The 15,514-nt window shown below is 43.5% G+C and overlaps 1 protein-coding gene across 1 annotated transcript; it reads left to right on the top strand.

The window, feature by feature from the left end:
- The first annotated feature begins 146 nt into the window (after positions 1-146).
- Positions 147-3,922, top strand: LOC120949697 (protein ERGIC-53). Its single transcript, XM_040367139.2, has 6 exons — positions 147-416; positions 950-1,104; positions 1,193-1,365; positions 1,681-2,559; positions 2,640-2,774; positions 2,848-3,922. The coding sequence occupies exons 1-6, from the start codon at positions 215-217 to the stop codon at positions 2,882-2,884; spliced, it is 1,581 nt and encodes a 526-aa protein (XP_040223073.2). The 5' UTR covers positions 147-214; the 3' UTR covers positions 2,885-3,922.
- Positions 3,923-15,514: the final 11,592 nt, after the last annotated feature.

Raw genomic sequence — 15,514 nt, 5'->3', positions numbered from 1 at the left:
GTAAATTTTTTTGTACATAACACAACACATTAAATGAAATTTATTGATAAAAATGTTATCATCTCAGGACCATGGTCAAATTCCCACAAGACCCACCACTATCCGCTCGCAGTTGGCAGACGTCAAACCCTGCGCAAAAGATAACAAAACTGACAGCTCAGCATTGAAACGTTTACATTTTTCTACGCGCTCCCTGCCGAAACACTTTCCGAAAATGTTTCCCAAAGGGTTGACGTGTAGCGGATCTGCGGCCTCTCTGCTGCTGATAGGGCTGCTGGTGGCCCTCGGCACCAACCTGGAACGAGTGAGCGGCGACGCGGGACTGGTGCACCGGCGATTCGAGTACAAATACTCCTTCAAACCTCCGTACCTGGCGCAGAAAGATGGCACGGTCCCGTTCTGGGAGTACGGCGGTCGTAAGTATCGTTCCGCAACCACCCCCCTCATCCATAGCAGCAGCAGCACCAGCAGCACGAAAGAGACGGATGCGAAGTATTGTTTCGGCAGGCAGCCGACCGAAAAGTAACCCTCCCCGTACTGTGAAGGCGCGCGAGAGAGAGAGAGAGCGAGACGGCTCTAGCATGGCAGCGCCAACAGTTACACGTCAGAGGATTTTTGGAGGAACCAACAACAACGTAAACGCGGATCACCGTTCCGGTTTGCGGTGGATTTTGCGGAGGGGGAGCAGCAAAACTCCCGACCTGGAACTTAATGTAGAATGTTCCTTCGGCAGCATATGAACGAGATGAAAGTCGCGAGGGAAAGTGTATTATGATTTTATGGTCCCACTCGCCAAATGCATCGATTGGTAAAAAAAAACCGGTTTAGACCAAAGTTCAAGTAGTGAAAGTGTCCTTCGGTTATGAGAGACTGTCTGCCAAAAAAGAAAAGCCGCTGCATGAAATGCTAATTGTTGTTAATGGTTCCATCCATTCCGTCTGTTTTTCAGATGCAATTGCCAGCTCGGAAAACGTGCGCATTGCACCGTCCCTGCGCAGCCAGAAGGGAGCCATTTGGACGAAGCAGAAGACCAACTTTGACTGGTGGGAAGTCGAGATCGTGTTCCGAGTGTCCGGCCGTGGCCGAATCGGTGCTGATGGTTTGGTATGTGCAGCAGCCGACACACATCCGATCGAGAACGGTTGCGAATGGATTAAACTAATTTCTTCCATCCTTTTCACGTGGTTTTTAGGCCTTCTGGTACACTGCTGAGAAGGGAAGCTATCTGGGCGATGTGTTCGGTTCGTCTGACCAGTGGGTCGGTTTGGGCATCTTCTTCGACTCGTTCGATAACGACAACAAACACAACAATCCCTACATTTCGGCCGTGCTAAACGACGGCACGCGGCAGTTTGACCATCAAAAGTAAGTATTTGGCCATTGATTTCGAAACCTGAACACCTGTTGGTTGCGTTTAGTTTAATGGCGGCTTGATGGCGAGACCGTGTAATGCTGCAGTCAGCTCTTTTTTTAATTGAAAGCTAATGTAAACACACTCACACATTGGCGGTAGTTGTTTCGCTGACGCAAAGCTATTTTCTATTTGCTTACGCTCATTTATTGCGGTTTTTTGCTTTCCTGCGCGTCGGACGTTCAGATGGAGCTGCGAAATGTGTTCTTAATTAGTCTTCTAATTATTACACCCCATCTTATGGTTTCCATTTTCTTTCCCTTTTCTAGCGATGGTTCGACTCAGCTCCTGTCTGGCTGTTTGCGCGATTTCCGAAACAAACCCTTCCCAACACGGGCAAAGATCGAATACTACAACAACATTCTGACCGTCCTGTTCCACAACGGCATGACCAACAACGATCAAAACTACGAGATGTGCTTCCGGGCGGAGAATGTGGTGCTACCGAAGACGGGCTACTTTGGCCTGTCGGCGGCGACCGGTGGCCTGGCGGACGATCACGACGTGTTCCACTTCCTCACCACCTCGCTCCACATCCCCGGCCAGTTCAAGGAGGAACCGGCACCGGGCGAGGATGCGGCCAAGCTCACGCAAGAGTACCAGGACTACCAGAAGAAGCTCGAGCTGCAGAAGGAAGAGTACCGCAAGGAGCATCCGGACGAGCAGAAGGACGACCTGGACAGCCTGTTCGAGGACTTTAACGAGCGCGAGCTGCGCCAAATCTGGGAAGCGCAGACCAACACGTTCGAACAGCTGCGCACGCTCAGCTCCAAGCTGGACGAGGTGATTGGGCGCCAGGAGCGAACGCTCGGTTTGCTGTCGGTCTCGGCCCAGGCGGGTGGAGCGGCCGGCGGGGCACCTCCGCCACAAATTGCCGTTGGTGGTGGTGGTGCGGCCGGTGGCAGTTCGATCATGCGGCACGAGGTGGACGCGCTGCTGCAGAATCAGAACGTAATGGTGCAAACGGTGCGCGAAATCCGTTCGATCATTGGTGAGGTGCACGCACGAACGGACAGTATTCTGAGCAATCAGGCACGGGCACCAACGGCACAGGTGCAGGCGGGCGGGTACGATGTGCAAAGCTTGATGAACGAGATGCGCGACGGCATGAACCAGGTCCGGCAAGGTGTGGCGAGTGTTGCCCAAAGGTAAGCATGATGATGATTACGTGTTGGTATGGTTTTGGGGTGGAAATTGTCACCACTAAACGCGATCGTTTGCTTTGCAGGCTACAAACGCACGGTGCCGTACCGCAGGCGCAAGGATCGGTACAGTGTCCGACGCAGAACTGTCTCAGCTTGACGGCATTCCTGGTGGCAATAGTGGTGCAGCTGCTCCTGATGCTAGGTTACAGTATGTATAGGTAAGCGATCCCGAAATGAAACAGCGCTCGAAGGCCACGGCTTGTAATGCTAAACTTCTTCTCTCTGTTTCAGGGATAGCCGTGAGGCTCAGGCGAAAAAGTTTTATTAGATAGCAAAATAACTTATCGATCGTTGCGATCGCGACAAAAAAAAACGGAGATAGACTTGTGTTTGAGCGGTAAGATCAATCAGCGACAGTCGAAACGCAACGTGTACACGAGAAACCCCTGGCAGCCAAAAATACCACCGTTCGTACGCTGTCCATCATCCTCTCTCTCTCTCTTTCTCTCTCTTCCAGCTCCTGTAGTAGTGTGTTTTGTACTGTGTGAAACGGATTCTTTTGTTTTGTTTTACGCACCACAGCATAGAAAAAAGGCACATTTATCTCCAATGTGAGTGAATATGTTTTATTACCAATATGCTCACTCCCCGATGATTTGTGCCTTGTGTGTGTGTTGACTTAAGATGAGGTTTTAGTTGTTATAAAATAGTAATCTTAAGCCATCTGGTAAATTTTGATGTGTTTTTGCTGTCAATGGTTGTGTCTCGTTTTTTTTTTCTTTTTTACACGAGAGAGTGCTGCTTTAGCTATGAAGAGAGATCACCTATTTCGGTGTTGTGTTTGAGTGTTGTGAAATTTAACTGCTGGTGGAATGGCATAGGTATCACGTTCTGATCAATGAAAACGAACTGTTTGATGGGCAAAACAAAAAAAACAAACAAAATACAATACATTCTTTCAGCTCAAATAGTATCCATCTTCCACCATTTCCTGTATTCGATCCAATACCGCTGGAGATAAGAGCGTGTAAAGTTAACACAATGTTTAGAAAAGAAAACTCCCACAAGCATATGTTGCTTTCGATTCATGTTTCTACTTAAGTGGGTTGTTTTTTTATAGATGCATTTGAACTGTCTGGGGAAGCAGAAGAAGTACGTTCGATTAAGTAAACCTATCTAGCTTATATAAAAAAAACAATCGAGCATTTGTGAGCGTTCACTATTCCTATTCATGTGTTTTGAGTTTTCCAATGTTACTCTGCTGTGTTAAGTGTAGTGTAAATTCTTTCTATCACCCGTATACAACAAAACGAACGAGAAAAAAACGAACAGGAAAATAAACAGTCTGCTACAATTTACAAGTAAAGTGCAATGATTGTTGAAGTGGAACTCATTGTAAAGAACTGTAAATTAAAATAGAGGATCGGAAAAGATGTAACGACGTTCTGGGGCACTGTCTGGGGATCGTTACATTCGCATACAAGCGGCAATATTGCACACAATTGGGCGCGATGAACGATGCAACATGGCGTGCAACTTTACGAATTTTATGCAATTCGGTTTCAATTGCATGCTAGCTCAAAATGTCAAATGAAGGAGAATTTGAAATTTAAAAATCACATCTCCGTTTGCACGTGGGTTGGGCTGGTTTGAATCTCACAAAGGGGTGCATACATTAAATGCTATAAAATATTATGTAATTTGTTGCCCACGTCAAATCTGCCCATCAGTTTTTGTCAATTCCCAACCCCCCCGCTAGTGGCTGTTCGTTTGTTTATGTTTGAGAATATTTTCCAAGTTAAGAATATCACGGTTCATCGCTTCTTGGGAATTGTTGATGAAACTATGGGACCTTTTTTGATGCATTTCTCATTCCTGTGGGAATTCCACAACTTCCCCACGCAACGAAAGTGAAGCTTATAATCGTTTGACGGAGAATGGGCAATGATAGTGTCCCCCGAAGATCGTTCTTTAAATTTATGTAAAATAAATAGGCAATCACACTGTTCGCTTCTTCGAATCCGACTCCGAAATGAAACTACAGATAACGAACACACAATATCCTGCTAATCGATCGAAGTTTGCTGATAGTTTTCTTCTTACCGATGTCGTTAAGCACATCGGATCGAGCTGGCCTTCCCATCGGGCCCGCCCGGGTGTCATTAGTTGCTCCGCGAAACGATAAGATAAACCATTTACGGAAAGAAACACACATCTTTTGCTAGGAGGAGTTTCTTTAATGGCAACAAGACCAGCTCCGTGGAAGCAACAAAAAGAGAAACATCACCACAAACCGAACACCGACGTGGTGTGGTGCATGTGAGTGTGTATGAAGCACCAAAGCTCGGATTAATACACACAAACACGCGGTTTATAGCGATCGCGCCGCCTGTCCTTCGTCCCATCCGGGGCACGAGTATTGAGTCGGATTAGCATCGACAACGAAAATACACAACCGACACACACCACCATTCCGGTATCATCGCAATGATATAAAATGGGGGGATGGAGTAGAGATTGTTGCCACCGTACCAGATGAACGGTAGGGTAGGGCGATATGAGCGATAAAAATCGGCACCAAGATGCTACTCTTTGGCTGCCGCTTGGCTATAACCCAGTACCGGAGTAAGATGCTGCCGTGCCGTAGCTTCTGAATGCTGAAGCGAGCTGATGAAGTTTACGACTTCCGGATATGGTAGGAATTAGTGAAAAAGTTTTATGGTATGGTACTCCGTGAGGGCAATTCTTAACAAAAAACAGGTCTGCTTAAACCTTTGCGCTTCCAAGTTTTCGTACCAACGGCAACAAACGGCAAGAGCTGTCCTAACGAAAGGGAGGTGCACGAGCATTGCAGGCAATTTTGAAATTAGTAAATAAACTGGTTTTTTATTCTTCAATTTTAGTAACCACACAAGGAAACGTACGATGAAAAGTGTTTGGTTGTTAAAAATACATCTAATTATAGGATTGTATATTGGCTACCGAATCGAGAAGCAATATTCCAATATTTAATTGCACGATTCTTTATCATCATTGCCTAATTAAGCTCCAAATTAATAGCAAATAGTTCGAAAGGAGAACTACTAACTCTATTGCGCAAACTTATGGCAACGCATAAGCGTAGAGAAACTTGGTTTCTGCGAAATTTTCATCTAAGGACATGTTTAATTTGTTTAAATTCAAACATGTTGAGAAATTCACGATTGACAAGCGGTAAAAATATGTTAATTACTTTTCTAAATATTTTCTTGTTATAAAAATACAACCCGAAAAACTAGGTATTTTTAACTTTAACTTTTTCGTTTCGCTAGTTTAAATATTCAACCCAACGACTCTCACTTGCCAAACAATTAAGTAACTGTTTAGTATTTATTCATTTTAAATTATTTTATATAATTCTACTGCAATGACTAGATTCTTGTAAGGTTTTGTATATTTATGGCCAATTGCAATATAATTGGAAATTGTTTGTTTGATTTGTGTAATAATTTAGTAGAATGTGTATATCTTATTTTGAATTGAATTAATTGATTTTCATTCTGTAAGGGTCGTCTTAAGTTTTTATTGCTTATTTTATTCAATTTATATCTTCTTCTTCTTCTTCTTCTTCTTCTTTTGATTTTTTTCTTTTGGTGTCGGGTCTATTTGGGTCTTTGAAGAACACATGACGTGCATGCTGTTAAGTCCTCCAGGTTGACGACTGTACCACGAGACTGGACAAATTGCTTATTTTATTTATATTTTAAAACAATATTTCAACTTATATAACCTTTAGAATTCATTTCAATCGTTTACCCAAAAAAACATGAACAAACTGAGCCTAATAAATTTTAACATTTTGTGGCTAAGCCACCAAAGAAAGAAATTGGTAAAATAAGCTCCAAAACCTTTGAAATGGGATGTACATTTGATTAACGCGACTGAAATGCGCTCAAGGATACGGAGGAAACGATACTAAATTGTGATGTAACGATAAGCAAACGACGAACCTCGAAACGACATTGACAAATGGATGAGGAGCGCCGCGATATCGATCTGTCATGAGAATGCTACCGGACTATGGTCCTGGCCCAACAAATGATTTGGGCACCATTGTGTGAATCTTATTCTTTCTGTGTTACGCACACACACACACATAAACACACACAACACGTCTTTCAACACGTCACACTGTCCCCGGACACCAGTCAATGGTCAATTTTGTCAACACGGTCGGTACGACTCCACCCCGTGCAGTTAATTACAACCTTTGAATCCACACTCCACTCACACATTTGGCACTACCTCCCTTCCCTTCCCTTTTGGTGGAGGCAGGCGGCACCACCACCACATCTCGCACAAACCGCTGTGAAGATAAAGCCGCCGAGAAGAGGAAAAACCCAATCAGAAAGCTCCTTCCCTGCTTGCGTATTCCTTCCCTTGTCCAACAGCCCCTTTAATGGTGCTTTAATCGAAAGCACGACTTTCCACCCTTGTCGTTGTCTGTTACACAGAAAAGCCCTGCCTCCCTCACTTCGTACAACCGCTCTCCAGGTCTCTTTCTTGGGTCGCATTTCGGTTAAGATATGTATGGCCGCCGGTTTCACCTCTTTGAACCAGACGGTTCCTTGCTTCGCTCAGATTTCCCCACCCTTTCCAATCAATTATTGCGTGTGTGCGTGTTTTTTGTGTGTGGTGAGAGGGAGCAGGGGAGTAAGACCAATCTATGGAAATGCTCCCGATGGAAGAAAATGCATCACCGAGACCGGTAGGGAAGGGCCCCACAAGTGGGGTCCCAAAAGTTATATTGCTTGTCTTGTGCGCTCGCTTTGGGTTGACCGTTGCAAATTTCACTTCGTGCCAACATCCATCGATAACCTTTGGCTCTTCCCTCTCTCTCACTCTCTGTTGGTTCCACACGCACCGGTTACGGAACGTGTATCCTTTGCACGATTGATACCATTTCATGCCCCCCTGAGAGGGAAAAGGAAGAAAGGAAGGGTAAGGACTTACCTTTGCCACCTTTAGTCTGGGCTGTTGCTGTTGTGTTCCACCAGCCCAAGCCCACCCGAAGCCCGATGGATCGATCGATCATTCGGAGCGTTGGATCGCCGGGGTACCTTCGAACCTTCCGAGACTACCGGGCCCCGATGATGCTGGCTGTCCTGATCGAATTGTCCCTTCTCCTTTTGCGTGGTTTGTCCAGCGTGGTGATTTATACACATGCGTTGCCCCCTCCACATGACAACATGCGCGGCTTTCGGTCTCCTTGCAGTTAAAGTTTAATAAAAAAAAGTCAATCCACAACGCTTCGATCGCGTTTCTTAAGCCCATCTAGTTACAGTGCTTACTGTCTTGGCCTGCTTAAGCTGAAGCTTTCTCGCCTTCTCGTTCTCTCTTGCTCTGTCTCTGTAATGCTTCTTGGCATGCTTCGATGATGTCGCAATGATGTCGTATAAAAGAAAAATTTGGATAAAAGACCTTTCTCCCCTCTTTCATTCTCGCGCGCACCAAATGCACGTCGAAGGCGGGGAGGGCCTGAAGAATCGATTTGAAAGTCGCCCACCACGAGGTCATTAGTCATAGTCCAGTTTTCTTATTTCGTTTTTCATTTGTTGGGGTGGGGTTTTTTTTAACATTCGTCTCGTTTGCAGGGGTTGGATGGGGAATGGGATAGCGTATGTGATGGATGTAATCTCGTCGCTGCGGGGCAAGCCAGACCTCCCGTTGGCCTGAGGGAACCTGACAAAGGGAAGGTGGTCAACTGTATGGCGCCGGGACGTTTATTTATGTCTGTGTGGGCAAGGTTTTTTTTGCACGTTTTCAGTTCAGGGTCCAAGATCGAGAGAAATGTTATCCCAATCGGGGTGTTTTTTTGGGGGAATTTCCAGCTCCCCATTGGAAGCCAGTTTCGTTATTGATGGGTCATTGAATTTTGCTGTGTGCGGAGCGTGTTGCGGAGTCAATTAGATAAATTAAACCTTGGGTCGATGAAATCAGATTAGTTAGCGCTTCTTGTGTTTAACTGTGGTTAGTAATAATATAATGTTTTAAATGATTACTTTCATAAATCCAATTTTCGAGCTTAAATTGCCTTATCTTGTCTTATTTTAGTAGTCAGTGTCAATAGGCGGCCTCCTGCATGGCAGTTTGTAATTTAAATCCACTATCAGTTGAACAATTCTATATCGACTTGTTTTGATAAATCATCCATTATTGTCGTGACGATGATATGGATCAAATTTAGTAGTGGGCTCGGAATCTGTGCTAACCGTTACCGAATCTGTGCTAGGAATTGATTCTGGAATCGATTCCGATTCTGGAATTAATTACAAACAATCATATCATAAGGCCTTATATAGTAGTAAACAAGTATCATAAATCATAACACGTACGATACAACAATCCTAGCTGGAAAACATTCAAACATACTGGCACACTCATGAAAATCATGCTCATGAAAAGCAACTAAAATACGATTCAAAGGAAACTGAGAACAGCTATAAAATGTTACAACCCTGCGCATATTTTCAATTTTAGTTAACTGTAAAAAAGTATATTCGATTCAAGAAAATAGCTTCCGAATTCAAACAATGGGCCCTTTTCCCTTTTATGACCGTAGGCTGAAATTTCAACCTGTCAGCTGTTTGCATTGTATAGCAGTTTTCGAGTAGCTATCAAAGTAGGTATAGTATACAGGTGTATCCCAAGGAGTATGTATTTAGAAGGTTGATTTTTATCGCTTCTGCTGTGCGACATTGTGGAAAACATCTGGCAATCACTGCGTATAAATTGCTCAAGTGTATGTAGACCAGGATGTCTCACCGCACGGCCACATGGGGTGAAATATACAGCGAAATGAACTATTTGACAGGCGAAAAATCTGTCAGATAACGCATCACAGCAACAAGGTGATTTGAAATGTAAACAAATAACGTGCACAAAATCGTAACGTAACTAAATCGATTAAAGAACTTCAATCTTAGGTATTTCGTTAATTTTCAATCAACATTTTATCATTTCTTTCATTCTGTTCTGCTTAAGAAGTTTTTTTTTTAAAGTGAATTTTGAAAGCGGTTGTATCTCTCCCAACCCTTTAGCAGCAGCTGTCAGATATTTCGCCTGTCAAATAGTTCATTTCGCTGTATTTCACCTCATGTGGCGGTCATAACCTATTTTTATCTTGACGAATATACAAAACACTCTACAAACCTTCATTCTATTCACTAAAAGTTCTTCAAACAAGTGAAATACTGCAAATTGTATGCTACAAAGTGTATTTAGACCAGGTAGTCTCGTCCCATACAAATTGACAACTATTTTCCGAAGCAAAAAAGCTTCTATTGACAGAATGAGTGAAATGGATTTCCATAGGGACGGTTCGCTTTTCTTAGCAACACATACGTAATATACATTGGTGTCCTCATCGGCTGCATTATTTTGATACAAAAATGGATTTTTATTACTTCAGGTTTGATTTAGCTTAAAATTAGGAATTTTCTACATGTTTTTGAAAGTGTTTTATTGAAAATAACCAAGGATTTAACTTTGATTCTACATACCACTACCTGATCTTAGGATGAATGAAAAAAACGACCTTATTTTGACATTTTTTCGAGCAGGTACTCGAATCTAATTTGAGGCTGAAATAATCTCTAGGCAGAATATCGCAGGCTAGTTTTGTGTGTGGTTTTGTATGGAGTGTTGACATGATTCCAGCCGCCATCTGTCAAACTCCATATAAAAATCCTGGCTAGTATCGTGAAAGGCCCCTGTTGGAAACTCGTGAGTGCCCAACAATCTGCCAGGTCACAGCGCGAGAGAAGAAATGGAAATATGACGAAAGAGTGAGAGGGAAGTCAAACGAGCGAGAGGAAAGAGCGGGAAAACGATAAGTTTGGAGATAAAAGGGCAGGATGCGCCTACTCTCGCCCTTTTAGTTGAAAACGGAAATCTCTACAAGTGGATTAATGTTTTGATTCACAATCATCACAATAAAAACTACGTGTTAACTAAATCCACGAAGTTTTCAACAGCCCCAATGACTCAAATTCGAAAATCACTAGTCGATTTTTTTCAAAGAACTGGCAAATATCTAGTTGTTTACAATAATAGTTAGAAAAAATCTAATTTAAATATGTATCACTTAATTAAAATTATTGAAAATTAATCTAATAGAAACAATTTTTTATTGAAAATTGATCTTTGAAAAAAAACAGAGGACTTTATTAGCGCCTTGAAAATGTTTGATCAAGATTAAGGAATAAGACAATATTACTAATCAATTTGAAACTCAAACAAAATTTCAATAAAATACTAATTATACTAACGATCGAGCTTTCAAGTTCAGTCCAAATTTCTTCGAATTTTTGATTATTTTCTAAATCTAAATTTTATTTAAAAATGGATTTGATAGAGATCACACTCTTCTTTCTTTTTAAACAATTAATTTTAATTTTCGCTGACAGCCTAACTATTGACTATTTGGCAACTTTAATGAAGGCTAAAAATAGATTACTACTCACCTCTTTTACCCCTTAGCACCAAAACTGTACGTTTACAACTAGCTAAGAGCTATTGGTAAATGTTTAATTGACGATCAACGGTACCAGACACACGCGTATTGCACGGGGCCAAATATTCGACCGTTGGAACCGTTTCTTCAATTCAATCAGCCACCTAACCGGAGGGTCTCTTCTCTGCCATGATAGACATACACGCGTTTCGGCAGGCAAAATGTGTAAATATCTGCCACCATTTGGCGGTGGTAGTGGCACAATTACACGAGTGTTGGGTGGTGGTACTACAAAAGCCCATTCGGTGGAAAATCCACGCAATTATCACCGAATGACCGAGTGAGTATCTTTTCAACGAGCGATTCCACCGTACATGGAGGCCACTGACGGAGCGAATCGTGGCAGCGCCTCCGTATGCAATCTGCGTGACGTTGATGAGTCCTCGGGAGTGAGCTACTAATTCGAAAATGAGTGGAACTTGAATTTGCGCTCTGCAAACGGTGGTATCAATCTTGTGGTTGAAGCATATTCGCGAGCGGTTTAGATGAGGAGAGTAAACTCGGCATGCAATTAATTTAATGAGCGATTAGTTCTTCACGGGGCAGTACGTGAGCGAGGTATGATGTTGTCATTTTGACGAATCGTGACGCACATTCAGTAAGACGACGAGGACGGGCAGACCTGGGCAGACACTTTCACTGTGCAAGAGCCAGGCGGCGAACGTATGGGTGGCCAGGAAGCGCTTAGAGCGATCATTTTTTAAATAAATATAGCATGATGGTTTGACAAGTAATTAGGCGAAGATAATTAGCAGCGTTTACGATCATCGCACGATTCACAAGCTTTCAATGCGATTTTTTGTTGTTGCTTCATTTAGTGTCCGCGATGGAATGCTGATGACGCTCATTACTGTTTTGTTATTTTACGCTCTTTTAAATTAAAATGTAAATATGATAAAAAGGGTGTTTTATATTTATATATTTAACCAAACCATATCAATAAATATAATCGATGGATTTCGAAAACCGTTACGCCTTATGATCATTTAATAAACTATAAACTTACTACAATCTTTATCAAGTGGTACAATAAAAAGTAAGCAAAATACGTCCAATTTCGTTTGCAATCCATCATTTTAGCCCAAGATGGAAGTTGGATTGCAATTGTAAATAAATCCAACGATAGCCATCGTCACCATAACCGATCGGTCACACTAAGGATAATCCATCAACCCGGCGAACGGATCGAGTGTAACGGCTTCGCTGAAGTAGTTTATGATGGGTTATAAGGATAAATGAGGATGGAAAAGGGGAACGTGCATATTCCCAACACCAGCAAACAGTGCGAACCGAAAAAGGATTGGTTCTTTATTGCAAGCCTCTGCAAAATTGTACCTTTTTTACCAAAGATTTTATATCTCCATTTAGTTGAAGCGCTGGAGCCATGTCTCGACCGTTTTGTGCCATAAATAAATTCCACCGAAAACCGTCGCGTAATAGGATGCGCTGATAGCCAAAAGGCGCCACAGATCCTATAAGGGGTATGAAAAATAATTAAATATTCACTGTGGTATGGCTCGGTAAAGAATCCCAAAGAAAAATAACAAAAAGTAAACACATAACGTTCCACGATCGTTAGCAGGGTGTTTACTTTTTTAAGGAATTTCAAGTTTTCATGGTATAATAAGCGAAGGGTAATTAAAGACCTGTCCTCAGCGGTCGTGCATGTTTAATTTTCCATCCTCCGTCCTCCCAAAGCATAAGTATTTTGGGATTGTGGGAGCCCCTGTTTTACGGACGTATTTTTACTACCAGAGCTGAAACGTTTGGCGCAAACCGCTTGCGCCCGTCGAACAGTTAGGTTTGATTGGTGTGAACAAACACAAACTGGTTCCTTCTTCCGCTGCTAATGTTGCATCAAAGGAATCACTCTTCTACCAGGGAACTGTTTAACGAGAGAATGATGATGAACCTTCGTCCAATGCGAGAGGGAGTTTCCAATAGAGTTTGTGGTTTTCGTCTGCGTTTGGCAGTAACAAAAATCGTTTCGTCTGATCATAAAAGTTTAAAACGTCCCGAAAGCGGCCTCCCGATGTCCTGATGATTAACAGAGCCGCTCTCAGGACTCGAGGCGCAGTAAAGACGTCCGGTCCGGTGTGCAAAATAGTTTACGCTTGCAAACCCTGAGGTAGCTGTAAATCATTCGGTTAATGGACGCGGCGGTCGAGAGGAAGAGATTTACGCTGCCGCAACTTTGGGCAAAGAATGCAATTTTAAGCCGCATTTCACAGTAACAGCCTTCGGGGAGGATGTTTTTTTTTATGGTGATGAGTTTTTCCCGCTACCGAATGGGGATGGGACATGAAAGGCAGTAAAATTTAAACAAGCCTTGTTTTAATTGGCGAAACAGTGTACCATAATTGCATAAATAGAGGACCGGTTGAAGGGTTCTAAGGAAGTGATTATACAGTGAACAATGTATTGAGTTGAACGCGTGTTTCGTAGAGTTTAGATTCAATACCACCATTATGTACCGATTTGGCAGAGTGTATATGTGCTTCTTTGTTATAACTAAACTATGAGCATGATCTTACGTGATCGTACCAAATTCAAAGCGTGATCTTATCTCTTACCGTATAAAATTAATTACATGCAAAACCGCTCCCAGCGAAGCCCGAAATCTGACAATTAATATGTGAACAGTAATGCATTGCCGGTGGCCCCCAAAAGCATGGAGATAAATTGAATTCGAGCTCAAACAATTCGACGGTTGTTCGTTTTTCAGTGGCCAAAGGATTACGATCTCCCTTTTCTACCTTTTTTGCCTGCAATGAATGGCGGAGGGTTGAAACGAGCAACAACCCTGCACGCCACTAATGTGAAGGAATAAATCAAAAGAAAATGAAAATAAAACACTCCTCCACTGCCATTTCGCTGTCCCCTTAATCGAAGCCTATTCCACCCCCCCTTCCCTTCCGATATGCTCGCAGTCGCCTTTGTGTTTCGAGACACGAGAGGATTTGTGCTTGTTTACTTAAATCCCACCCCACCACTTCACCACCATCCACCATTGATCCGTATGTCCTTTCACTGTCGTCGCACCAGTATGCAAATGCGGCTTTCGAGCTGGGGAGGATGCTGCCGACACAATGGCAAACAGGAACAAAAACGCAGCCTGAGACAACGAAACTTCTTCGCTGCTGCGGCATCTCCTCGCGCCGTTGCATATGGTCGTTATGGTAACCCGAGGTGGTTGGTTGCTAAGGGTTTGTGCTGCACATACAAACAAAAAAAAATCATGCAAATCTCCTTGATTGCCATTTCATAGAGCGTGACACAAATCCTGGTGGCCTCCGGAGAGGCAAAGTGGTGGTGGTGCAACCGACTGGCGCACCGTAATCGTGCAAAGCAAGCAAGCAAGCCCGCGAACACACGGGTACGTTTCATTTGCGCAAAAGTGACAAGTAGATATGGAGAAAAAGACGACCAGGAAATAACAAAAAAACACACTATCAACAGGGAAAAAGAACAAGAAACATTGTAAAGATGCAACAGGACACACGGCGGTGTGGTACGTCAATACCGGCACGAACGAGCGCTTTAAACTCCGCTCTGAGAGCTTTTGCAGAACAAACGACTTCAACGGCAGACGGGTTGTAATATATTTGCAAGCGACGAACCCTCCGATTCGATCGCAATGGGATGTCGTTGTTGTTGCTGTTGGTAGCCCAGCGGCCCAAGTTTCGTTTTCATTGCTCCACCACCGTGCTAAAGGTGACCGATGATGCACTTCTTTGCCGTACTTCCATTTCAATGCCTCGTGTGCAGATTAACCGCCTCTCCCCATTATCTGTTCGTCATTGGTTTCCCTTTTTTATTGCCTGTTCGACACGACAAGCAAGGTTCCAATCCGAAGTGAACCACGGCGAAGGGAGCAGAGCTGGGACGGGAGACGCGAAATAACCGCAAGACAACCACCATCACCACTCGACACACTAGACCGGGGGGGAAATTGTTTCATTAATTTCATTAAGCATATCTATAAATAATTACTGCGGCCATTAAACAAGGCCAGGGCGTTCCGCAAGCCTCGGGACTAGACCTCGGGTTGGTCAAACGATCTTCCCCACGATCGACGCACAACCTTTTCCTGCAGCGCGCCAAAGGATTACTGGGGATAATCCACCGAGCCAGCGTTGCTTTCGTTTTCTTCCAGACTGGTGTGTGTATGTGTGTGTGCGAGGAAAGGGCAGGGATTCACGGGGATGCTGGCAATAACTCATCGCTAGGCAATTGTGCCCCACGGTGGTAGTGGTGGTGGTCTAGATACGAAATAAATCTTATCGTCGCCTGCAGACTGACACACACCGCATCGTACGTACTTTGTTGTACGCGTTGCATGCGAAAGAAGATATGTTTTTGGTGTCCCCGCCTAGGGGAGGTTTTGCACGTTCTCCCGTTGTG

Source organism: Anopheles coluzzii, chromosome 2 (genome assembly GCF_943734685.1).
Source record: "Anopheles coluzzii chromosome 2, AcolN3, whole genome shotgun sequence".
Taxonomy (NCBI): Eukaryota; Metazoa; Arthropoda; class Insecta; order Diptera; family Culicidae; genus Anopheles; species Anopheles coluzzii.
This window is presented reverse-complemented; position numbering and strand designations above follow the sequence as displayed.